Source organism: Caloenas nicobarica, chromosome 10, assembly GCF_036013445.1.
Source record: "Caloenas nicobarica isolate bCalNic1 chromosome 10, bCalNic1.hap1, whole genome shotgun sequence".
NCBI lineage: Eukaryota > Metazoa > Chordata > Aves > Columbiformes > Columbidae > Caloenas > Caloenas nicobarica.
In genome coordinates, this window is record NC_088254.1 from 4822450 (window position 1) to 4849406 (window position 26957).

The 26957-nt window shown below is 38.9% G+C and overlaps 1 protein-coding gene across 2 annotated transcripts in view; it reads right to left on the minus strand.

Annotated features, from left to right (window-relative positions):
* Positions 1-26957, minus strand: part of SCAPER (S-phase cyclin A associated protein in the ER) — a 153578-nt gene that overhangs the window by 53682 nt on the left and 72939 nt on the right. For both annotated transcript variants that reach the window (XM_065641925.1, XM_065641923.1), the window contains exons 23-24: positions 20484-20610; positions 1375-1490 (exon numbers count right to left, since the gene is read on the minus strand). In XM_065641925.1, coding sequence (XP_065497997.1) covers positions 1375-1490; positions 20484-20610 — 243 coding nt within the window. The remainder of the gene's footprint in view (positions 1-1374; positions 1491-20483; positions 20611-26957) is intronic.

Sequence of the window (26957 nt, forward strand, 5' to 3'; positions counted from 1 at the left end):
CAGCAAGTTCGCTGCAACACTTCCAGCAAACCCCAGGCTCTCTAAGCCAGACTCAAGCAGTTCGAGTCTTGCAGAAAAAAACCTGCAAGAGCAGTTAGCTTTAGAAAGCAAGATCTTGTGTTAAATTACGTGCAACCTAATGTATAACTTCCAAACTACAATACTTTCAGATGCCTATAAACTGGAGACTGCAATTTGCTGTGAAGCTGAATGAAATGCTGTATTTCAGCAGTGGAGCTAAGTTCTTCAGTAGATTTTTTAACTTCTAAGAATTTTTAACATTCTAAGAATTTAAAGCTAAATTTCAGCCAAGCTTTACGTGACCACACAGTGCAGCCCTTTCCCTTGCAAAGTTTATCCCACACCGATGAAGATAACTCAAAATTGGAGCCTGTTCAAATGAACGAGTCCATAGGCTGCTGCAGAGCTGCTCCCCACAGGACCAGTTCAGGACTGGCTGGACTTGCAGCAAGTGCATTCTGCATGACTTAGCGGCAAGGTAGGAATTTTGTTCTCTTTGAAGAGCAAAGTTAAGATATTAAAAGCATGTTTTCCCTTGGTGTTCTTTCCTAGCACTTCACACCTGTCTCATAACATGTTAATGGACAGTTTTAATCCAAACCTTCACAACGTAGCACTTAAATTCCAATTACTACAGTATTAAAATATACCTACGATGAAATAATGACAGCGGTTCACAACAGAATATCCTGGGCTTGGTTCCTTTTGTACTAAAACCATGCCTAGCTCTGCTCTGAAAGCAGATACGTGCTTTCGAATGGATAAAAGTTACAGTTAAGAGATTAGGGAAAAAGAGTGCTTTTGAGTTACCAGTATTTGCTGGCATTCTGTTTAGTCACCACCTTTTTTGGGGGGGGGATTAGACATTTAAATCCTTCTATTCTTATGTATTCTAAACAAGAATTCCTCTAATCCACAAGAATTCTGATTTACCTGTTTGTAGCAGTCCTTTCAGCTAGCAGTATCTTACAACTGTTTCGTTTTAAAAGCAGTCAGACTCCAGTGAGTTACAGTCCTTTAAAAATTCCCCCACTTCCCACTAGAAATCTTTACAGACTAACTTCAAAAGATATGTACTTCCCCTCCTGTTTAATACAGTTTTCTTTTTCTCATTCTGGACAATAAGGGATGCCACTGCCAAAATGTATCATAACTAGAAATAAAATCACCAAGCTAGAAAACCAGAGGTTGAGTGGAAACGTATTTCGCTTTCCATGGCAGCACAGAGTCCAGCATTATTTTTTTCTTTGAAGTTCAATGCTGGACTATGAGAGGAAGAATCAGTGAAGCAGCAGATGTGAAATAAATACTCTAGTGATCCTAAGTGGCAAATGAAGGACTTATCATACTTACTTAAAAGGAATCCGTGAAGCCGCATTCAGATTGGTGGGAGAAGTCGCCGCTTGAAGAACGTTTTCCAGGGCAGTCAGTCCTCCGGCAGCCCGAAATGCTATTTGATCTGCTCTGTTCTGGATAAACGCAAACACAGAAGAGAAACAACAGAAATTAAAGAACTTCCTACATAAAAGATACGCCTGGTAGATAATTGTCCAGAGTTTCCTCAATGCAGAAAGACCTTAATACATACATGTATCATGTGGAACACCTTTGAAAAGGAGCATTTCACTGCCAGCATAGAGGGAAGAGTATTGTTTGGAGCAGGAGCTGAAATTCTCAGGTGCTATTTTTTTTTCAAAGACCACATATACATATCAAATACTATATAGGTAATACAGTTCAATACCACATTTTCAGCAATGATATAGTTTAAGAGGGATTTTAATAGAGTGTGTTGCTGTTGTCTTTGTGGCTATACTTTATTGCTTTGTACATGATTTACAGCATACAATCTCTAGACGGGTGCTTCCTCTTTCACACAAACTTTTCCAAAAGGAGACAACCTCCGGGCTCATTCCCTGACTTGTTCCTTCTATGCACAAAATAGCTCAGGCTGACCACTTCAAAACATGAGTATCATCACTGCCTTGGTGATACCTGGTTACGTATTTCACAGAACGTGGACTCCGTCAGTTACGTCCCTGATCTGCAAGGAAGCCTGACAGTGTCACCAGTCAGAAGTCTTATTTTATCCTTAATCTTAGGAAGACGGAAATGTTGCCTGACAGATGCTCCTGAGGATACAAGTTTCTTAGATCTTCTGCCTTCTCAAATTAATTGCTTGGAGTTGAAGAAGCAGGTTAAAAGTCTGGATGTGATTTTTGGTAGTGGTTCAGTTATGGGCAACTACATGGGTGGAGTTTGAAAACGTCAACTAGATGATTGGTGCAGTTCATCAATTTGGCAACTCCAACTTATTATCTGCCCCCCAGGTCCACTGCTTTCAGCTTATTCAAAAGGCAGCAGAATGAATGAATATTTTTAGCTTTGAGGTATGACATTCACATCCAGCTTGTTTTGCATTCATTATGCTATGTTGTTGGTTATAAATGGAACGATTCAATTTAAACTAGTCTTGCCTGTGTTCCCAGCTTTCCAGATTAGCTTTTCTTTATTCTAGGTGTCCCCTTTGAAGTTCCACTTAGCAGAATTTTACACTTAAATACCATTCTACCATTATTCTTACTGTCTGCAAATGACTGAGGTTTTGCTGGAGCAGGTCCAGGATTTTAGAACTTACTCATGCCCTTTTCCTTTCCTACAAAATTGGGTTTACCTCCTACTGTTTAAAATAAAGCAAGTAAGATATTTTTCTTCTCTACTTTAAAGTTGCTAATTTTCTATAACTATTTAAGCATCCTACTTAAGCATCCTAATTTTGTCAATTATGAGGATATTCTAGTTAATAAGAATTCCCCACCCCCAGTGCTGCAAGCTCTTGGTATGTGGGAAAAATGGCAAGTGCTATATAAATACAACTGTTATTAGTCTGTAAGGAATGTGTCACACTGTAAGAGAAAAATATATAAACACATTGTACAACAGAAAAAACTCTGGCAATAAAATCTTCTTTGAACAATTAGGAATATAACTGAGCAAGATATACCATGATTTAGAAGGGAAACCTTTTTCCCTGTGAGAACTAGATATTAACATGTAAATGATAAAGTATATGTCTTTTTAAAATAATGCACCTTTCTGTCCGTTAAGTTTCTTTCAAGCAAACATTTAGATTCTATTTAAGTTCCAGGCTCCAGAAAAACTGTTCAGAGAAGTCAGATATTCAAAAAGGCATTTACCACAATTAATATGACCTGCACGTACATTTTCAGGCTGCCAAAAGGTTTACCTTCAAAGCAATAACTAGTCTCGAATGGAAGTCTGTGTTGCAACTCACCGAGCAGTTAAGATATTCAGCCACTGATTTCCTCCAGGCTAATTGATAAATATAATTTCTAGCAGTCAATTTTAGTCCTGTTAACCCAGTAAGTGTGCTTTAACTGAGGAGTTATTTTTGAGTTTCACTCATTTATTCCTCCTTTACTACCTCCCTTCCAACTAAACAAAATCCCCTCCAAAAGCCTCCTTAAGCATCCTTTGGTCAGGGAGCTCTGATACAAGACAACACAGCAACTGCGCTGGGTGCAGCCCGCAATGTGACGGATAAATCTGCTGCAGGCGCTGCCTCCCCTGCAACCTGCCTCCTGCTACAGCCCTACGAACAGCCAGCCAAACAGCATAGAAATATTCCTGCCACAAATCAAATATTATTATTTGAGCACCTTGGCTTATGGCCACAGTCCTCAAACTTTCTGCTCGTCCCGCCCGGCTCCACCAGCGCTGCAGAGCGGTTCCGCACTCCAGACAAAGCCTGGGGCCTTTCTGACGGCTCAATTTTCACTTTAGCTTAAAACTTCACAAATCTGAAGGTGTATTTTGTTCTTTCAAGCGTGCATTTTCCTTGCTAACCAACATACATGCATTCCCAGTGTAGAAAAACGTGCAAGAGGATTTGTGCAAAGGACTTGGTGTGCTGGCATCGCAGCTCACAAATTAGAAAGACATTTATGTGATACTGCTGATTTATTTGCTCCAGCATATTTGTTAGAGCTGCTCCAGTTTTAAATGTGCCAAGCACTTCCCACTTCTCACTTTCCCTATTTCTCATGGGAGATTATGCCACAACCTATTAGCTCTTGTGGCGAAGAAGTCTTTCCTGTCATTTAGACCAAATATGCCCTTTCTCTATTTCATCCCATTACTCTGAGTTATATCTCATTTTATTGCACTCGTTTTGTTTCTCCCCTTAGTAATTACTCCATTCTTGAAACCATACAGTTACATTTTCCTACTTGGCTTGTTTCTGAACTCTATATATTCATTAATGCTAAACCCATCCTTTTATTTTTTCACGTAAACTTTTCTTATCTGTGTTTTTTTCCAGAACTACTCTTTTCTCCATAAATACCTCGTAATGAAGTGTCCAGAACAGAACTTCCCTCACCCCAAATCAGTCACAAGAGCCACACTGAAAGAAGCTATAATGTCTCCCTATTCTGAAAGATGATCTTTATGTACCTATTTAAAAAGAGTATTAATCTTCTGAAGCTGTCTGATTTCCTTCCACTTCAGTCTGGAACATCACTTCTTTTCTCATCACTTCTTTTCTAGACAGATTTTCTTCTGCACGCCTGTTCCACTTTTGTCTAATACTTTACTAAAATACAAGTATACTCCACAAAATACAAATTTATATTTTAAAGAACTTTCTTTACTACTACAGTTTTCTATCAAGCAGAAGCGAGGTTCTAATTTCTCCCAGTTTTAAATGATTTAGTTTTACGTGCTATTATTCTGCTCTCTACATTACTCATAAAAATTAATCAGCATTTTGATGCTTAGCCATCAGGGAAGTAAATCCCTAACTGTGCATGGAAGAGAAACGGGAAAAACCTTAAATAAAAGGAAGAAGTAAACAAGCAGCAAAGTTGGGAAAGATACTCGAGCATAGTATTTGTTCACCATGCTTACAAAAGTCTATGAAACTGCCACTTAGAGACTAGGAATACACTATTTTTGGCACGATATTTAATATATTTATCTCCAAGGATTCTTTTAACACAGAGAACTCCAAGAGCTTTTAACTCATTTATTGAAAGGCAGTGTTGATTATCAAAATAACTGCTGGCATACGGTGCCTGCGAGTGACCTTGGCCACCAGGGGAGCCCCTCCTGCCATCGGGGATCCCCGGTTCAGCTCCTTGAGCTTGGCCTTGGGTCAGTGGGGGTCATGGGAACTGACAGGAAAACGTGCCCTGTCCACAGAGGAGCAGAAGAGTCGCTTGAATAGTGCGTTACTGACGTTCTCAGAGTGAATACTGTGTGAAAAGGAATTGTGCACAGGCAATTCCCTTGGCTAGCCGCAATATGACACCGCAGGTATGAAGATGAGCTGTGTATAAAGAACCAACAATATCAAATCTCCCCAATGTCAAAGAATATTGTCATTCTCTCTCTGAAGTATAGCAGCCAAATAATACCGGATTATTTTAAAATGTGTGACTTCCTACTTGAGGCAATTTTCAAATTTTAAAGTGTTTAAATATTAATCTGAAAATCTTTCTTAAAGCATAAACATATGGGAGCAGGCTATCTTATCCAATTTTCTTTCTTTCCAAAATTAACCTATATCCTTCAAAATATGATTCAAATTGAGTTAATGTTCCGTAGTGCTAAAGCTTTACATTAGGTGATACATATTAAAACACAACAGAAATTCAAAAGAAGTAGACTGAGGCATGTGAGTTATTCAAAGCCCATACTCACATAATATTGTTATTTAAATTGGTCCCCATTTGAATCTGTGTCAGAACGAGAGACCCATTCAGGTAACTATGACTTTGACTCTGGTAGCACCCAAGGCACTCAGTAGATCAGGCACCGTCTGAGTATGAAAAATGACAGATCCTGTTGGGAGTAAATATTAAATCCCTATTTGGAAAGAGCATAAACCAGTATGGCAGGTTTTTGCTGCTCAAAAGATCCTCCAGACTTCTAACTGAGTCTCCCAAATAACTTAGCTTGATGTTTATGAAACCCACTTGATAATTTCACTACAGAAACTGCTCTTTGAGTAGTTGTGTATGTAGATTGGGAAGGCTATTGAGCAAAGGCAATCGATAGAACAGGATTCATGTTTGCTGAACAGAAGAAAATATGTATACTGGTTTTCAAACAGTATGTGAAAATCTGGCTTGCTCACACATATTTTCAGAAGACCACGACTACTTCAAATAACGTTTTTAAACCATTTGATTTTTAAGTACAAAAGGATTTCAAAGCTCTGAAGTTACCTGGTCATGCAGTAGAGCAGTGACAAATGAACAAGTAGGCAAAAATTGTTATTACTGTCATCTATGCATTACTTAACAGGAGAGGAGGAGGCACAAAAACCTTGGAGATGCCACCAAGATGCACCTGAACCATTACAAAAACAGTAACAGAGACACAGTCTTCAGAAGAGCAGATGTAGACCTCAAAACCAATACAAGAAAACCCCTCATTTTCTTTATCCTGCACAAGTCTGTACCATTGTGAAATACAGTGGTCTTGTCTGTACAGGAGGAAAGCCAACACAGCTGATGTGATATTAATATGTATTCTTAATCTTTGGACCACTATAAACTCGTCATTTAGAGCACACGGCGACTACTTCAAGCAGAACAGTGCATGAATCAAGTAACTTTAGCAGAGAGCGTGTGTACACTAATGCACGTCTGGCAAAGTAAACAGAAATAACAATAAATTAAACCAATCATGTAACCATTTTATGGATTAATTACGAATTAAACATTTTAAGAAACTCCAAATTAATTTTTTTAAATTATACCAATCCATCAGGAAAGCTCTCTGCACCCTGGGCAAGCATGGCTGACTTATTTACCTACCTGTTACAACACCTTAATGGATTTGAATTCCCCTTCTCTCCTTTCCGACGGCTTGAGCGACAACTGCCTAATAGGATTACAGGCTCCGTTCCAATAACACAGCTCAGCTACATGCCAGCAAAAAATGACAGCCTAAACCTGAATTACATGGCCTGGGAATCCATCCAATTATTAACTAAAGTAACTGTTATTACCTAACCTAATCAAAGGAGAAGCAGCTGTTAATCTTTGGTGGCCCGCAGTGCAGTAGCGGTCAGGCTGGATGAACTGTCTTTGTACTTGACTCCTCTACAGACAATAATTATGTCCTTTGTGATCAAGAAGGAAGGGCTGCCTAACCTTTCAGACAGAGGCAGCAGATGGGGAACAACTGTTTGCGTGCTCATTAACAAGATAGGGTGGGTTTTATCAGGGTTTGGCATCTGTGGCACCTCCAGAAGCACCACTTACCCAATGATACAAGTATGTTTGGCAAATTCTAAAATTAGCAGACTAAATAGAAAGTTCAAAATAATGTTTTCATCTCATTATCTGACATTTGGTACAGCAAAATACACACGGCTAAAAACCAGTCATTTACACATATGCCTCATCATACCTAACATTGTCAACAAAGAAATACATGAAAAGGCCAAACGACCTGAGCTGTTACGTTGCTCAATCTTGTGTAACTCATTGAAATGGTTGGATAAATATAACCTGCTTCTGAAATAAAACCAAATCAGGGGGAAAATCTCTGCTTTATTTATACAAGTCAGTGGATAAAACAAAGGAACACAGAGCAAAATAAAGCAAGCACCTATTAGTAGCAGCTTTTAGCAACATTCCAGGACAGAAGCGAGACCAAAACGGCTGCCGCTCCCCTTGACACAGGACATTTGACAAACTGGAAAACTTGTAAAAGAGAAGATACAAAGTCAGAGAAACCTGCTTCGTCATGAAACACCACAGAAGCACACTCTAGGTTATGTTGGGGAAAGTAAAAATATGATGGGATCACAGTGTGGGAACACGTGAATGGGAAGAAGATTTCTGATAATGCACAGTAACAGCCAATATTTGGAAGCTGAAACTAGATGACTTCAGGTAAGAATAAAATGATTTTTTTTAATGCCAAGAGTAATTAATGATGAGTATAATATACTTAGGATATAGTCGACTCTCAATCATTTGAAGTTTTTAAATCAAACCTGATTACCTCCTAGAAAAATATGATCCTAGTTAAATCATAATTTATTAATTTGGTGCAAGAGTTATTGGGTGAAATCCAACGTCCTGGACCAAAGTACTCACTTCCAGACATTTCTCCTGCTAAAGTATTATTATTAGTTCCTAAGTAGAGCAGAATCAGAAATAACGCAGAGCTTTAACAGCTGAAGTGATTTAATGTCAGCTTTACCATCTTTGTTCTGTTTAACTTTAGCACCTCACGTTTTGACTGTCTGAAAACTTTCTGAACTGTAAACCCTCCCTTTATGACAAACCTCCACAATCAATATTTTGATGTAGATTTTCAAAAAGAGTATTTTCCTTCATCAGCCAAAAGAACGCTTTCTGCTAGTCCTGCTTCCTATGTCTGAATAAGAAGCTGATGTAGAAAGCCCGTTCGAACAGACCTCAGGAACTAAAACTGTTCAGAAGAAAATATTTCTGAATGAAACCCAAGTGCTCTGAAACATTCTGACTGTTTCTGAAAGAACACACTGAACTTGAGCAACTCTACTCTGGACTTGTTAACCTGTTCAGTGAAGGAAGAAATAATAACTAATTAGTAAAATACAGTTGAAATCCATCTTAAGAATTTTCTTCTTTCCTTTTATCTAGTGTTTGAAGATTCTATCTAAAACGCCAGAGGCTAAGAAATGCAGTTCAAAGCTGCCTTAGAAAAACAAACCAGACAACTGAATCCTGGGCTGCCTCCTCTTTCTATTTTTTTCTCTCCATCTTTAAATAAATACAGACATATCTATATGTACATACAAAACCACAGATATGTTCATGATTGTAGAAAATCTACATTCTTTGATTAGTCTTCCAGACATAAAATAATATTTTCTATTAAAATAGACAATTCTATTCCCTGTAGTAGTCCTCTCTAGTGAAATCAGTTATTATAATAATACCCCATTCCATCTGAAAATCTCAAACTGGTTTTCAAACATGAGCAACTTGACCCACAACAGAATTTCAAGCATTGATGGGAAACTATAATAGTTTAGGATTAAAACGTGAGCCAGAATTGTCTCAGTAGCATTTGTATACCATTGGGGGGAGGTATTAATTCACTTTAAGGATGTATCTATCATGTATTTGTATCAACTCCTCCCTCATGCATTGCTTACATGTTAAAGCCCCCAAGCCCTTTAGGTAACGCTGTGCAAGGCCACAGAAAGGCGGGCTTGAGAAACGCTGCTTCGCCCCTTATCCCGCAAAGCAAAGCGTGAATTCTGCAGACTTAAAGCTGATTCTGAAGCCTTGAAGACAAGGCAGCTCCGCTGGTTTCTGTGTTCACACCCCACACAGACTCATCTCTGTGGCTCCATCTAGGAGAGGATGCTCACCCTGCATCTCCCCAGCGTCTGGGACCACGGGTGGTAAATGGGCCGTGTCTGCAGAAGTGCTTTTGCTCCCTGCACGATGTTCAGTACCTGCACACTGCTGTGTAGAGCTCAGCCTCCAGCATCTAGGCCATTTGGAGATACTGTTTTTTTGATTTGAATAGCTCAGGTATAGTAACGGCAACTTCACATACATTTAGTATAAAGAGTGATAAATACCTAAGTACAACAAAAAGATGAAAAAGAAAGCAGTTGATACTAATACATCACTCAAATGATTCACTCAAATAAAAATGAGGCTTATTTTATTTTTAATTGAATGAAAAAAGAAAAGGCATTTACTATTATACTCTCTGAAAGTACATAATTGATAAGCAACTTCAAATTGGTCCAGGACTAGGGACAATACCATTACTAAGAAATTGATTCATAAGCTTGTCCTGCAAACACTAAATGTCACATGCTCATAAATTTACCTCCAGTCTATGCACATTATATACTTTATTCATTCACTTCCAAACTTCTGCCCATAGTGTAAGGTAAACCATACTGGATAGGGCTCCTTACCGATCTACTGTATTATCTCATTGATTAAGATGAATCTTATTCAAATGATCTGCTTCCAAGTTCTGCATTGTCTTTTCAGTTCAACAGTAAAATCACAGAGAGGCTCTCTATTATAAACACTTCTGCTGACAAAGACAGGACCCTCACAATCTGGTTTGTGAAGTTTCAAGAGTCAGTGAAAGCCATAAAGGAAAGACAGGTAAAGGGAAACCAGTGAATTCCATGTTATCTGTTTAGCTGCTTTCACTCATGCTAAGTAGCATAATGGGAAACAGCTAATATTGCTTGGAAAAATAAGAACTGTCCTTATAGCTATTGTGAAAGGCAGCACTGAGCATTGCACCACTTCTGCTTATGAAAAATAAATGTTTATTTAGTCTATTTATAAATAAAAGGGCATCTAGTAAGTGCATTGATTAAAGGCGGAAAGCAAGAATAAAGGTTTAAGTCTCTAATACCAGGAATAGCTGCTTCCAGATCTCCATAGATGGCTCCATTACCTAGGGCTAATTCTGAATAATTTCATAAATACAAGTTCCAAAGCGAATATATAAAAAGCACAATTATGTGACCTTGTCCTGTTCTCTCTCAGCAATAGAAAGTTAGAGATCTCTTGCAACACCGAGTTTAAATCCCTATGGCTGATATTTCTCCATTGAAAGCTTTCGGCCACTAGAAAGCAGCACTGATTTCAGCTGAACTAAACTATGAAAACCAGAGCAATCAAGTAAAACTAAATATACTAAAATTATGTTGGAGAAGACATTCAGACAGGGAGCTAAAGGTGTTTGAAAACCTGTAGTGCTGTCAAGAGCACTCGAACCCTAAATACCTCTTTCCCGCAGATTGCCTTGAGTACTCCCTTGTAACCTCTTGGAATATTTGCCCGTTACTCCATCTACAGGACAGCAACCAAGGTCTCTGGGTAGATCAATAACGTGTGTTTGTGAAGCACTGCAAACATGAGAACAGACAACACGGACATACACAAGGCGTTCCAAAAAGATGGACTCAATTTGTAATCACTGTATCTCTGCATTGGGTCCATCTTTTTTGAAACACCCTGTATAGGTGATATCTTCTGAAGTCAGATGTAGAATTAAAGAATACTTTCAAGAAAATGTGTGTATATGTGCTATGTGTGTACATATACAGTCAGACTAAAAAGGAATTTAAAACTTTAGTTCTTTAGAAACGATAATAATAACTACTTTATCATGAGCTCTGAATTGCCATCTGTTCATTAGCAGAAATCAGTGCCTGTACTTTAGCGATATTAAAACATATCTCTTGTCCTGTAAATGCTTAGTGAAGAATCTCTGCATACCTTGGAATGTATACATATCCATTATATCCATTCTGATGTGATGTATTAGTTCCAAATTGACATGGAAGGAAAAAAAGCCTGATCTGACAGCAAAAGGCTACAAATAGTACAGCATAAGTGCACTGGAAGCTGACGACATTTAACTGCATCCCACAGAAGCAGAAATCAACACTGCAGTTTTCAACTAGGCACATTGTGCACAGTAAATTAACCTCTGAATAATCTCAGAATAAGTACACGGCAGAGCTTATCTGTGAACTGAACTTGCCTTTTAATACCATTTCCAGCAAACAAGTTAAAAAATAGTCTGTGGCTGACCTTTAGTAACAAGTTCCTATTTATATGTTCATCTTGAGAAAAAGGTTAATCCACAGATTATAGAAACTCCGGGCAAGCAAATTATTGATGATATAAAGCTGCCTTGTCCAACCTGCAACACACACCACACATCTGACCCATTGGCTTCTGCCTGGCACCGCCAGGGAACAGCTGTCCGAGCAGAAAACGCTGCCGCCTGCTCTCGGAACTCACAGCCTGTTCCTCTCGAATCCACTGCCCTTGTTGATCACATCAGGTTTGGACCACACGGAATTAAGATGGTAGGTACAGTACAAGACACTGTACTCCAGCCTTTCAACACTGCGGAACCTTCAAATCATGTTTTACTGGCACTGTGCACCACTGGCTGAACGCATATACATTAAAAATTCTTAATCTCCAAGTTAAACCGTTTAAAGAAGTGAATTAATTTCAAGGAGGGTTACTTCAGATTTTCCATCAGTTATCACCTGCTTCATCAGTTCCCGAGTTCACGCTCTGAACTCAGGTTTTGTACTTTCCTAGGGACAGTTAAAGACTAGATTAACACTTGCAACAAAGGAAGCAGAAATGCAGAATCCCCTATGTTACCTTCTGTGTTAGCAAAATCATTAGATTTTTGGTGGTAAAATACAGACTTCCAAGGACCTGAATTCTAGTTTTAGCTGGTAAAACAAACTTAAGTTTTGCAAAGCCAATATACTTCATAAAGTCTGGATTTTGACTTTAAATTATTTTAAAACTGTTGTTATTAATTCAGCTTTACATTTGATTAATGACTTCCCTTCACGTGACATCACCGTAGCTCTGGACCTGGTTACTGCAGGAGTATCCAAAGTCAAAAAATTAATGGATGGACTAAAAAATTAATCTGTTCTTTGTATAGAAATACATCATATGTTTAGCTAGAATGAACCTTACAGTTATAGCTTCTATCTATAAAAAATAAGAGTAGCAACTACTTTCACAAAGAACAAACCCCCAAAATGTTGATGAAAGCACAGTTAAGATAGTTAAGAGTCTTTATTTTTTAAACACTTGTGCCACAAAACACCCACTGCCCAATATAAAAGAAGGCTTTTTCGTGTAAACCAACGCATCGTGTATTCAAAATCTTCAAATGGCTAAGAGCCAAAAGACACATATCACATATATAAAAGGCAGGCAGGAGGTGACAGTAGGACAGAAGCAATGACTCCGTGGGGTCCCACTGCCGGGGGAGGTGGGGGGGGCGCTGAACGGCCAGGGGGCTCGCGGGCCTTTGCAGACTTGTTTCCATTCCCAGCCACAAACTGGCACTACAGACCGGGCACCCGACCTGCAGCACACACCAGTACAACGGGGACATTACACAACTGCAGCTCATAAAGATGCCTATTCAACTGTGGGGATGTGGCTACTTTTTTTTTTTTTTTAAATGAACACTGTGCATGTGTGTACTTCTACTTTTTGCTATAGAACACTCTGTATAATTGTCCATTTAAGTCTCGACAGGACATATACTGATTACCTGTGTAAATACCCTAATGCACCAAAACCAGGAGACAAGCTGCTGTAAGAAGCTCAACAGGAAAAAAAGCTGTGCCAGTTCTAAGCACGTTGGCACGTGAAGTGCCACAGAATTGGCTGAACCTGATGTCAGAAAGATGAGGGCGTGCTCCAACAGGAGACTCGCAGTGAACAAAACTGGGAACTGTTTGTCCAATACAAAAATCAACAACATTTCAAAGCCCGTTTTCAACATAGTCGTAACTAAACACAGAACTTCGAGAATTAACATGCAAATTAACTTAGGAGGCAATATCTTTGGCCTTAGAAGTCACATCAGTATTAACCAAATTAAAGTCTTATGTAAGGATTTTTCTTCCAAAACGAAACTTTGACTTATAAACAGATTTATTATTTGTAAGGATTGAAAGGACATGCTGTTGCTTCTGTCAGTAGTGTCCTCTAGTGGAGAAATGGGAGATATTAAGTAAACAAGAAGTGGACCGCATCACAGAAATCACCCTCTCAAAGGAAATACAAACACCTCTTGATCACAAATGTGCCTATAAAAGTTTGGCATATTGACCAAGCTTTTCATTATTATAATAATGCTTAAACATAAATGTTCAATAACTTTTTAAAGATTCAGTCAGACTGAGAAATCAATCAGTTGTGAGGCTATACACAATAACTGGTTGAGTATGTTAAACAATACAATGTGCCTCTGTATGTATGTATATGTATAGGATCACAAAATACAATGTGGCTATAATCTGGGTAAAGCCACTAGTCCGTGACAGCTAAGGTGACACCCCCTGTGATTTCTCCAGCACTCACTGAATCCAGGTATCAGACCTTATGCCGTATTTCTTCCAGAGGTGGAGACATCCTTAACTTACCTAGTGACTCCGGTTTGCCTACAGAAATGCTCTGCTCCTGAAACGAGGAATCTGTTCTATTCACAACTCCCAAACTCATCTATTATCGTCTTCCTCTCTCCATCTCTTCCTTTTCCTACATAAAAGCCAGCTACAATAATGAGGCAGGGAGGGGAAGAAAATAACTTTTTTTTTTAGGACCACAGATTTTTGCGACCCTCTTATTCTCAGCTAGCCCTTCAATGCTCCAAAGACAAGAATTATTAATTTTGAAAAAATTAATCATTGCTCTGCCTGCTAATCGTCCTGCTTTCTTCAGTGACGCTGACCAACTTTGCCTTGAAGGAGTCTTGCTGATTTACAGAACTCAGTTAAACTTGGACCAATTGTTCTTAGCCAAAATTTAGGTTCAAAATTTGATGCTTCTAATTCACACTTGACAGTTTTCTTCAATTATGAAATAAAAGCCACAAACCTCAAGCTATGGCCTCTGTGCTTCAAAGCTAGTCTGATTTTTCCAGTGACATGATTTAGCATAAAATACGCTACCTATTTATGTCTCTCTTGCTTAGCTTACGAATTCTTATTTCTAAAGTTTGATATCAAATTACAGTATCTCATATAAAACAACGATTATGTGCGGCAATTATGCAACATCCAGTTCAAATACAATCAACAGTAATTTTAGAAAAGCTTGAAGATACATTATTGCCTTTCAGCGGGTCCAGAATTCTATTCTTCTGAAAAATAAAATCCAGCCATTATACTCAGTGTCTTTCAATTCTCTGACTGCTACACTAGCAACACGCATCTAAGTACGCACTGGAGTCAGCTTCACAAATTTTTGCAGCACCAAAATCAAATGTGTAAGAGTTTGGGAACCACAATTCCCACTGTATTCTTAAATATACAAGTAAGGATACGGAGTATTTATAGCACAGAGTATTTGCTTCTAAAATTTATTTTGTCTGTATATACATGTCATATATATATTTATATACACATGGGGCAATTTTAAATCTCCATAGAGACTTCTGAAGAAATTTATCATGAACGGTACAAAAGCTTACACATGTTCCATATAACGTTGCTTTTGTTCCACACCTTAGTCAAGAGTTTTTAATTTTATTGTTTCAGTTTCTGATGAATCAGAGTTTGCATTATTGGGCTGAGAAAAAATCAGGAGTAGCCAGCCAGGCAATTCAGTGTGCCTTCCAAAAACTGGCCTATTAATCTTCACACTGGCTATGGTCACCATATCCAATGGGCCTGACAGTTTAGAGAATAAAACGTAAATACTGGGCCTGACTGTGTTGTTAAAGCCAGCCATTTCTGACAGTCTTTACAATGGGATAAACACTGTCTGTCTACAGTCCCCTTGTATTTGAAAGCTACGACAAACATTTTACTGAAATGTAAATAACTGACATCACGACTGCTGAGGCAGGAGGCTGAAAAATCTATCTAAAAATCACAAAACCAAAAACATTGCTTGACACAAACCAAACCATTAATGGTCACTAAGAGAGCACGTTTCAGAGGTCATAAGCATTGAGATGCCTTTTTAAAAGAAGTATTTAAACACTGCAGTTATTTAATAGCTCAGATTCACACATTTTTAGTTGCAAAATTACACCTTTTCTAAGGAGGTATATTTTTTCCCCTTGAGTCTGTTTCTACTAAGAATTCCACTCTGAATTAGTAATAGAAATAAGTACCTTGAAACTTAGACTACTGCAAAGCAGCTACTTTTAGATTTGTACGAAGAGAGCAGGTATGTAACTATAAGCGCTGTGGCCCGATTTACTAAAAGCCTCCTCTTCTATTCTTCTGGTTGCATTTCACTTCCACACTTTAACAACTTAATTTCCATTCACTATTATTTCCTGAGATTTCTACAGCATCTAGAGAGCCTGAAGGAGACTGGGGACACAGCTACCCGCAAAATTGTACAAAATCATGGTAAGTTTTACAAATATCAGAACCAGTAAAATCTTGTTTGGTAGGGCTTTGCGCCTTGTGCCAGACGGGTGAGCTTCAGCTGTAAGGTTTGCTTAGGCTGGAACATCTTTAATACCTCCATCCTTCTCCTGCAGCTGCAGCTCTCTCCTCGGGAGCATATCTGCGAGATCTTCGGTCAAATCACTTAGTTAAAGGAATCTTAGAACTTTTGGTGTGATGAACATCTTTTTTGAACTATGTTTCTGATGAGAAACATCACATAAAAATCATTCCAGTTAAGCAGATTAACCGCTGCACTTGGATTCCAAAAATCATGAGGTTCCCCCATGATTGTACTGAATCTCCGTGTCATACTCCCAGTCAGAAGGATGGGAGACATGTTAAGGGCTTGTCTACATGCCACATGTAAGTATTGTGCAAGTTTAACTAAAGCGATTTAAGAGCAGTGTTTTAGTTGTAGCTGAGCCAGGTGAAAAGGCTCCTGCCCTCAGCTGCTTGTCATGGTCCTTTAAAAGTGGGATTTTTAAAACCTGGAACCAAAAAGAAACCCCTTTAAAAACAAATTTTAGGAAGAACTGGAGGGCAGTGATGTTCTGTCAGCAAGTCTAAGGATGGCCATCTGAAAGGCAGTAACCTCTGATCCAGGCCAGGTTCACAGCCTTTGACATGCGTGTCAGCGGAATGTCTAATGTCTGTGCAGCAGAAAATGGTTTTGTTTTTTTAATCAATAAATCTCACCTCTATACATTGAGGGAAATGATACAAGCACAGGCAACTTGAAACTGTACCTGTAGTCACACTAATAGGATACACAGCTTTAAATATACTGGTTTCTGAAAGTGTTTGCTATTACAGGACATTTCTGTACAAGTGCTCATGTCAAACTTCAGCAGTTAATCTGAGATTCCTTGAACATCTGAAACACACTGCTGCCCTCAGTAATGGATGTGTGAAATTAGTCTATCAAAGAACGAACATGCATAAAATCAAAAGAACTGTGGCAGAAAAACAACTGTTTTAGCCCTGCAGTTTCAAACATCAGCTCTGCCTTCTTTAAGAGGGTACCCGAGTTTTTCTTTTAGCATCAAAGGTCCATTCATGGGAGATCTTAAACTGAGCGTTATCAGATCTTATTAAGAGCTTGAAGAGTCCCATATGACAATCTGCCAAGAGCGGGCCAGGGCTCTCTGGTAACATTTGCATGCATTTTGCTGTTGTGTCTCTGTGTGTGTTTGTTTTTTTAGTATAGTTTTAAACAAAGCAGAGGTGAAAGTGAATACAACTTCCTTCCAGGATTTCTGCCAGAAAGGATGAGAGACTGTGCACAAAACCCAGAGACTGCCTTCCAGTAATCCAGAGCAACCCACACCAGCATCGCAGCAGCACATGTTGTAGATTCATCTCGGGGACAGCACCCCAGGTGCACACAACACCAGCCGGATTTGTGCCTCCTGCTCCATGTTACTAACAGAAGCAAGGACACATGACCTAAGGGGTACAAATCTATTTAAAACTGGATTTATGACTTAAAAGCACCTTTTATGTTTATTTAATTAAAATGCATGTGAACCACAGGCTCCAGGCAATTAATGGCTGTACACCTTGTCAGACCCTCCAAAGCTGCACTTCAGCTTGCTCACTTACAGATACTTTCCTGGCATAGGGTGCAATACTCCCAGGGGTTGTAGAGCTTCATTCAAGAAAGCCAACGAGGACTTACCAAGAAGTGTCTAGAGATCTAACAACCACTTGAAGCCAAGCAAAGCAACTCCTCTTTCATTTTTAGCACTCAAATCATGTAGTGCATTCAAAGGGAAAGGTGTAGATTTTGGTGTGTTGCACGGGGAACCGGCAGCAGCCTATGAAGTCTGCGTTCATGGGCGGCAGGTGAGGTGCGACAATCAACACAGATAGGACTTAAAAACATAGAGTGGTTAAGATGTACCTCTGCCTCAGAGACAGATTTCTCAAATCTGACTATCTAGAGGATGTTCCAATATAAAAACCTTTCCGTTTACATTAAACAAACTCTTCTCGCAATACTGGTGAAATCACTTGGCCCCAAGCACTGAACCTGCTTATGTCCAGCAGCCCAGGAAGGCATGTGAACCAAAAGCAAGCCTGACCACAGTAATCGTGCAGGCATGCCTCACCCTAGAGTGTTCTCACATTGTAAAAGAAGTTCAGAAGTGAGAAAAAGCCTTATTCATCACTACGAAACACAACAGATGAAGACGAAGTCCAAAAAGGAATTGCTAGCCTGATTTGATTCTACCTGAAGGCAAAACCCAGCAAGAAAGGGCTGCCAGTCTTTCGTGTGGCTTGTGATTCAAGTTTGCGTAAAGAATACACTGCTGCCCTTCAACGCTGTTTTAGCAGAGTCATGGAATTTCTAACGAACTGAATAACCCTTCCTTCTGTTGAGAAATTTAATGGTATTTATTTTTCTTATGTACTGTTACCAACAGTAGCTCAGCATTTTAGTTCATGGTTTGTAAAACAAATCTTTTATTTCCCTGGTGAGACTGCATAAATGCATTTTTCAGTCAGTGCACACAATTAACTAAAGAAAAGTCCAATGTTTCACAGTATGACTGAAAAGAGGGGTTTTTGGATCAATTTTATTTTACAATACTTTTGCACGACTACTTCTGAGCCTGAAGAATTTCTGGTAAGTAGCAAGGATCTATTGTAGTGAACTCTGTCCTCCCTCAGGGCAATTCTTTATTCAACCCAGGCCATTAGCAAGGGTAAATCAATGTTATCAGCTCACACACACTGACAGCTTGTGTGGTTCCCACTCCCTCATTCCTCCCCCCACATTATGGTATATTTTTATGCTCTCCAGGGAAATTCAATTAACAGTGCCAGTCTCCTCCTCTCAGTCGATGACTGACACCATCAAGATTCTTTTCACCGCCCATTGACATGTAAGATGTGTCTGCTGATTTCTTGACTCGCAAGCTAACAAGAGAATTACTATCCACTTCTATAAATGACTATGTACAATCTGTGCCGTAAACACAGTGACAGCTATTGAAATCAATCTTTCTTGACCTTATTGATTAGGACACTCAGATATAATTATACTTCTTCAGTGGCAGAGTAATGTTTTAGAGGTAAAAACCCCAAATCAACAACAAAATAATGGATGCCTAGTAATACTATCAAATTTATCTTTTAATTCCCCACTGCAGACTCAACAAGCAATAAAATATTATGAACTAATGATTAACATTTAGTTGCAATTCATGTCTTATTTTAAAAAAAAATCTCAAAAAACATCTGCTGATAAGAGGCTGGATACGACACAACCTTCCACTAACAGTTTCCAATAATTATTTAGATAACTTTCAAAACAGATATATCTTTTTATAGTCTTCATGCAATAACATGATTTCTATATTCTGAAATAAATAACAAGTGAATTTTTCAATAATTAATGCAAACACTGCAAAATTTGAAAATGTCACAACTCTTTCAGAAAACACTACAAAGTCTGATAAGCAGCTCCAAGTAATTAATAGAACACACGGCAGAACCCCATGCATCCCAGGCAGTGTTCAGTGTTTAAAAGCATATGCTATTAGCAATGGCATTCCACACTAAGCTGTGAAAAGCATCGAGCAGAGCTCTCATCTTCACAGACACCAACTCTGAACCACAGTGATGCAATCCCCTCCTCAGATTTCATTAATTTGGTTTCTCTCTGAACTACAGATGAATTACAGATATGAAAGAGAAGCGTTTTCTAATGGTTAGAGAGAGAACAGAACATAATTGAGAAAACTCAAATACTGTGGTGCCAATGGAGGAAAAAAATGCATTACAAGAGACAAAGCACTGTGGCAGCTCACCAATCATGATGAAACAGTAAAAAAGATACAAATGCTATGCTATCAATTAAAATAATTCAACATTTACCATAAAACAAAACAGGCTCTACAAACTTAGCCCTTTGAAAAATTTCAAAACATCCCATATATATGCACATCGTCCCTTCAATCTCCATCAACGACTTACCCAAAAATACAGGCTTCACTGTACTCTGGGAAAACCAAACAGATTTGTGCTCCTTCAAAACTCAACCGTAACACCATAACATGGCGGTTGCAACAGCAAAGCTGGCTCCAATTCCTTCCTCTGCTCATTTTTTGGCCCCTTATTGTAAAAGGTATTTGTGGGTATGCACTATAAACTAGATGACTGAAGTAGCCCAGGCTAAAAAAATCCTAATGAAAGCACAGCGGAAGTACAGCTTGTCATACCCAGACAATCTAGCGTCAGTCAAGCGTATTTTTGGCACTTCTGCAAATTTGCCTCTATAAAATCTGATGTCTAAATAAAAGCATCCACGGCTGCACCCACCACAGAAAAGTGTACCAGCAGACACTGCTTCTTACACAGAGGCCATGTACTGATCAATCTGTTACAAACATTCCCAGATCCAAACTGGTGATATCTGAGGGCAACACAGTTTATAGGTTAATCATAAGTTCTATAGTAAAAGTCACAATACCTCTTTTTCCAGAATACGAGAGATCTCTCCTAAAGTCCTGTCCAGAGCGGAAACCTTGTTGTTCCCCAATGAGCAGCTATCCTGCATTTGGAGGTGCTTTAGAAGGTCTTTTGCTAGTCGCTGTAACCTTCAACATCAAACAGAAAACAACGATAAGCAAACTCTCCACATCATGTAAACTTTCATCTTGGTAATTAAACTCTACTAACTGAATTTCAATAAAGCAGTCACAAAAATCTGTGTAAAAGTATTATGATCATTTATACCGAACAGCATGTAAAATATGAAATACAGCAAGAAGATCCAGTCAGCCTAGAGTGTCTATGACATTTCACTATCTACTTTTTCAGGGAAATGGCACAGAAACAGTGAGCAGTACAGCCATAAAGGTGCTTCTTTATTAGCTACATGTTTGTTTCGGTTGTTGTTCTGTAATTTCCCTATTCTCCCTCCATACTTTATCCTGCTAGGTTTTGCCATGTTAATTTTCAACATGGTTTCATCCTCCTTTTCTTCCCTCATTCAATCCTTTCCTCTTAGCTGAGTAGTTCACTCTTGAGATGAGTAAGGGAAACAGAACAGCATACTACTTGGCTAATTTCTTATGGGCATCATAAAAGAAATGGCTCTTTAGGGTTATTTGAATAAGGGAAAAGTAGTGACTTTGCAGACTACCTCAGAAAGGGCGTTTTATTAATGAGGGTCAGTAATGAAGCCAAAATGCAGAGATGGGACAGATATAGAAAAGTGTTAGGATTCATTTCAGTTTTACACATCCACATCTGTGTGATTCGCCTACGCTCTCCAGCTAGGCAGTGAGGAGAAATACGCAGTTCCACGGCATCACTCTTCTCATCTTCACGTCTAAAATAAAGCAGTCACAACAGTGCATCCCTGTTTGCCCTGAGTGTGAAGTCAGTGACCAGCTCAGAGGTAACTTCTACATTTGTAGACGCATTAAGGCAGATGATACAAATGCTAAACGCAGTCCCTCAACTGGAGACTAAGAGCAGCAGGGAGGACGTATCAGTCAGTACTTGCCATGTGTTTGTCAGTCATTGCCTGTCAATCTGCTACCAGCTGCTCCTCGTCACAGGCGCAGCATTTGGGGGACCTTTGGTTTGATCTGCTGAGCAATTCGTACTGAAAGTGGGATGAAGCTGGTAACTGAGCAGAAGGACTGGGAGAAATACTGTTGTAGAAGCAAACATAGCTCATAGGAAGGACAAGAGAGAGGAAGGGTATCAATGCTTATCATAAATGCTTATCATCAGTGTGGAAGTGCCAGAAAGCATTCACAAAGTGACCACAGAGTAATGGCAAATAGAAAATTACATTAACTAGGCTCCCAGAGGCAAGAAAGGAGACAGAATGGCTGGGGAATGCACCACAATAGTCACATGTATTTAAAAAAAAGAAATTCGGGCAAGAATAGAGAGTTCCACTTAATCAACAGGAAACAGGTACTCTGTACCTTTTCTTTGAAAAAATTAAGAGCTTTGTTAAAAGTTTTCAAGAGACTCTGAAAATACATGTATGTTTTAAAAGTACAAATAAAAATGATCTGCAGAATTTTGAGTCTTGGAATTCTTATCATCTGGCCAGCTGAATCCAGTAATATTCAGCCAGGATTTTTCTATGACAAGAAAAATAAAGGGAGATTATGTCCTGATGAGATTTTCTGCACTGCTATTTCCTCTGTGGAAAATGAGGTTGGAGGAAACCTCTGTCTAACTCAGTGAGCCACGAGCCAAAATCGGAAGGAAAATTAAAAGCCAAAACACAAATAATGGCAGGACCTGGACAGTAAATCAGACGACCACTAATTCTGCTGAGTGTAAAGACTGGATTGCTGCACCCACGAAAAGTCAAATTGCTGCAGTCCAGGACGATGATCGAGAAGCAAAGTGTTCCAGGTGTTCTCATAGAACATGATTTAGAATACCTGTTCCCCTGGCAATATCCTAGTGCATTAAGCAAAAATAAAGACTTCCTCTCTTTGAAACATCTAACCAAATTCCATGATTAAAGCATATATAAAGCACCACAAAACCCCCACCACACTATATTGTAACTTCATCTGACAGAAGACAGCAAGACGGGTTTCTGTTTGCTTCATTTAACATCACAGGAATGGAATTCAACCAGGAGTAACCACAAGGCTAAAGAAAGGGATTTTCCTAATCTACATCAGCATACAAAATGTGTAAGGTTTACCAAAACACTACACACAAGGACTCAAACAGAAAATAATTGTATTATGTTGTTACTTCTGTTGACAAATTTCCTTTCATTCTCTTCAGTCTGTAAAGCTGCTACATAAGTTAAAATGTCACGTTTGGTTTCTGTCCTCAGTTAAAAAAAGTACAACACTTTAACCCTCAATGAAAAGCTTCCAGGTTTCCATTTCTTCTAAAAGTCTTTCAAGACACTTTTACCAAAATTCAAACTTTCAAAGTGTGTGTTCAGCATCGTAAGAAACAGGAAGAATAAATATTCAGTTCTGCCACATTAAAGAATTACCTCTTACATCCTCAGATCCTACTGTATGTTGGTCTTCTGCCAAAAAAAGGTAATGTATGCTATGTGATCACATGGGGAAGAGAAGGGAAATAAAAACTCCCTCCTCCCACTGAGTGAACCTTGGAGAAATCATTTTAATTTAATATCCTATATACTGACTTCTTGGCAGCGTCAAACAAATAAGAATAACTTGAGGACTGTTCCAAAGGACTAAGAATCTGTGGAAGATCACTTATGCTTGGATATGGAATTTATCATTGATATGAACAGCTTTGGAAAGAGAAAACTCTTTGTACCTATTGTATTCCTTGTATAATCTTTGTAAGCACCGTAGATTAACAGAGCATAGTATCAACATCTGATCCACTGACTACGTGGAAATACTGTTGAGTCCAAATCCAAACGTTTCAAGACAATTATTTAATCTTCCTTCTGTCCCCCAATTTGCATCCCTCCAATGCTTATTAGGCATGTAAGGAATGATAAATGACTCAAAATTTACTAGGCTAAATAAAAGGGAAACTTAATGTCTTTTTCTTTACAGTTATTTACATCTCACTAATTAAGATTTTAATATTGCCCACAAACAGATAATTCAGAATGCAGAAGAAATATCAGAAAGGATATATGGCACTAATTGGTCTTGGAACGTTACCATGACATTACCTGATCTTTCTGCACTCCAAATGGGAAAATGAGGGTCATTTATATTAAAAGTTTATGTAGCAAACATATAAACAAAATTAAAACAAAGCGCTGTATGAATTAAAGGTTTCTTTTTAGCGTGGGCTTAATATTTTTAGCAGGTTTAATATATTTTATAGGCTAACGGAAAAAGATCTCTGCTAATATTTATAGGTCACATTTCATCTCTAGAAAAAAAGCCCTGAAATAGTAACATCAATGTATTTTAGCACTTCCGCATTTAAATCCATGATTTCTTGGCTGTACACTGGATGTATGTGAGGAAGGATTAGCGTGACTGGGCAGAGCGCTGGGTCCTGCGCGGTTCGTGCTCCCGGACGGCGCTGCCGAGGGCGGCCAGACGCCAGCCCCACACACAGCCCCAATTCTTCCCCATCCAGCCGGTGCCCGGAGAGAACTGAGAAGGTCTGTGGCAGTTCCTGCGCAGCCCAAACAGGGAGTTCCGCTGTATCCTCTGGAAGCAACGCACGGCCCCTGCACCGTTCTGCATGGCTGCAGCCTGACCCCCGCGGCAAAATTAATATGCGCGGTGGCACATGTGGCATCCTGTGATCGCTCTAGGTGTGCAACGGAAAACACCACTCTGCACCCTGACACAGACCATAACACTGCCAGACACGAAATATCTGCAGCTTCACATACCTTCTTTCATTTTTGAAATGGAAACGATCTGAAAAATGACGAAAAATTCCTATAAATAGTATTTCTGGAATTTACTTATTTGCATATTAGTGGATTACCAATGTAAAGCCTGGAAAGCACCTGGATCAGTGCTTCCTTAATGGAAAAGGTTTTATAAATCAGCAAACCATAAACTAACAAGAACTACTAAAACAGTCTACAAGCTGCAGCAGGAAATCAGTGGTCTCATAATATTAAGGTGGCTTAATCTTAAAGATGATCTAAAAAAGCTTTTTACCTGCCAAAGACTAATTCTGGGTTCTGTCTTTCTTCTGCAACAACTGACAACACAACTAAGAACTAAAATCAGATAAGAAATTGCATTCCATAAATGGTTTTACTTGATTGTGAAGACACAATAAATTTGGAGGGAAAGGAGGGAGCAAAGAAATGTGGCATAAGCAAGGAAGCATAAAATAAAGTTATATTTAATTCTTTCATTCTAAACCACATTTGCTTCTGCCAAGCAAATAAATCTATTAGCTGTGCCACATTTTAAATGGAATTATAAAAAAACTTTTTCATTTTTAAATTCCACAGCCCACTAAGTTAGAAGCATTTTCTGTTCATTAGTATACTTACACTCCAATCTGAATACCTCAAACCCTCCTTTGGAATAAGCGAAAAGTACTGGCATTTGTTTTGACACAAAGAACACATTTAGTGCACTCCGTTTTTACTCCTTTTGTTCTCTGATATGACTTTTCTCAACAACTTTACAAATCTCCCGAGAGCTGTTAAGACTCCTGGTATTGGCAGGAGTTTGCGCTCTCTCAGCCAGGTACAGTAGCAGTTCATACTAGCTCCGTACAGCACACTGTGTTCTGGCTAAAAAGGCAATAATTAACTACTTTCAGAGCTTCTCAAAGCAATAATGTTTCAGTGAAGATCTACTACTGTTTGTTTCTTTCAGCTAATTCTTCTTACTGTTGTCCTGGGTTAAGTAGGATTCTGTACTTAGTTCTGTTTCAAAGATGTCTTCCTATCCATTTAGCCTGTATTAAGAATATGTTTCTCATGTAAACAGATATGGTCTGGGTTAAAACTCTGGCCTCATGAAATTTCTTGCCTTCTCTTACAGAAAAAGATAAACCTAGCCTTCCCTGCCCTTCCATTTTGTATTAGGTACTGTGTAAAGTACTCCTATTGTTACCCCATTGTAGAGCCCTAACTGTGGCAATGAAGGAGGGAAATGAGAAAGCAGATGGAACAGAAGATTCTGCCTGAAAGCACACCAGCGTTTCATTAAGTGAACAGAAACTAAAATGGTAAATTCAGGATCAGTCATGGGATTACAAAAGAAAAAAAATGTGAGTTTCTGTTGCACTGCAATTGAGACACAACTGACCAAAGTACATCACTGATAATCAGAAATAAAAAAAAATCTGAAATGGAAGCACTACAGCTTATCAGTATTTTCAGAGTCACTCACCCCACATTTCTACTTCCCGATGACTAGATCCTAAGGTGGTTTTGGTTTGTCTTTTTTTTTTTTTTTTCTGGTAGCAAAGAAAAGCAAAACACAGAAGCTACAAATCTAAAAGTCTTAATCTGCCATGAAACTAATCTTGAAAATTGAACTGCTGATTATTAAGAAACGAAGCCAACAAGAGAACCTTCTTCCCCCATGTGTTTATGCAGGTGTGCCATCTGGTGGAGACGTTTCACTTTCTTATGTCAAACCTCAGTGATGGATTTTTATGACTTTAAAATACATGCTGAGATTCAGCAGCAGGTTTTCAAACTGTTGGAGAGACTGTGTGAAAGATAAGGCATATGGGCTAGCTGTATATTCAATCAAGGAAGCCTAATAGCAAGGATCTGAACATCTTAATCAACAGTAACTGATTAAAAATGCAACCTTCAAGTATATCAGCAATTTAAGAGTGATAGAAGCAACCTCAAAACATACAGGCTCTGGTATAGGTTATTACTTCAATCTGAAGACAAATATCCCCAACCTGGAAAGCAGTTGTAATTTTAGGATGAAGGTATTTCAATCCAACTGTTAAGACACCACAGCCTCTTTGACTGACCTGCCACAGACACTGTGAGCACGACTAAGAAAGGCACATCATCTGTCCTGTGTAATGCTGAACTGCACATGGATGGCTCAGGAACATCAAGAACAGGACACACCTACATACTCCTCTTTACTAACGTGTTTCTCATCATCATTTTCAGCTTAGGAACCTCTTGGGCTGGATGTCCCAGAACCGCAGTAATGCAGGTAAACTTTAGCATTTGTGTGACTTTAGTCAGTGAGTTACACACACCCAACTGCGCACTGCACGAAGAACTGCTGCCTTTGGTCGCTTTTGAACCTGGCTCCATCTTCATCTTGTGCTCCCTCATTCTGGTACTGAGATGGACAGCAAACAATCAACAACCATCTTTTCCATGCTATTTATGACCTTGTAGATCTCTGTAACATGCCCCCATTAAAACTTCCTGCCATTATCATATTTTTCTCCAGAATGGGAAATACTAGTTTACCAAGTCCCTAATACAGAAGTTATAGCAGAAATTAATCCTGATTTCCTTTCCTGTCCTCTCTGAACCTCA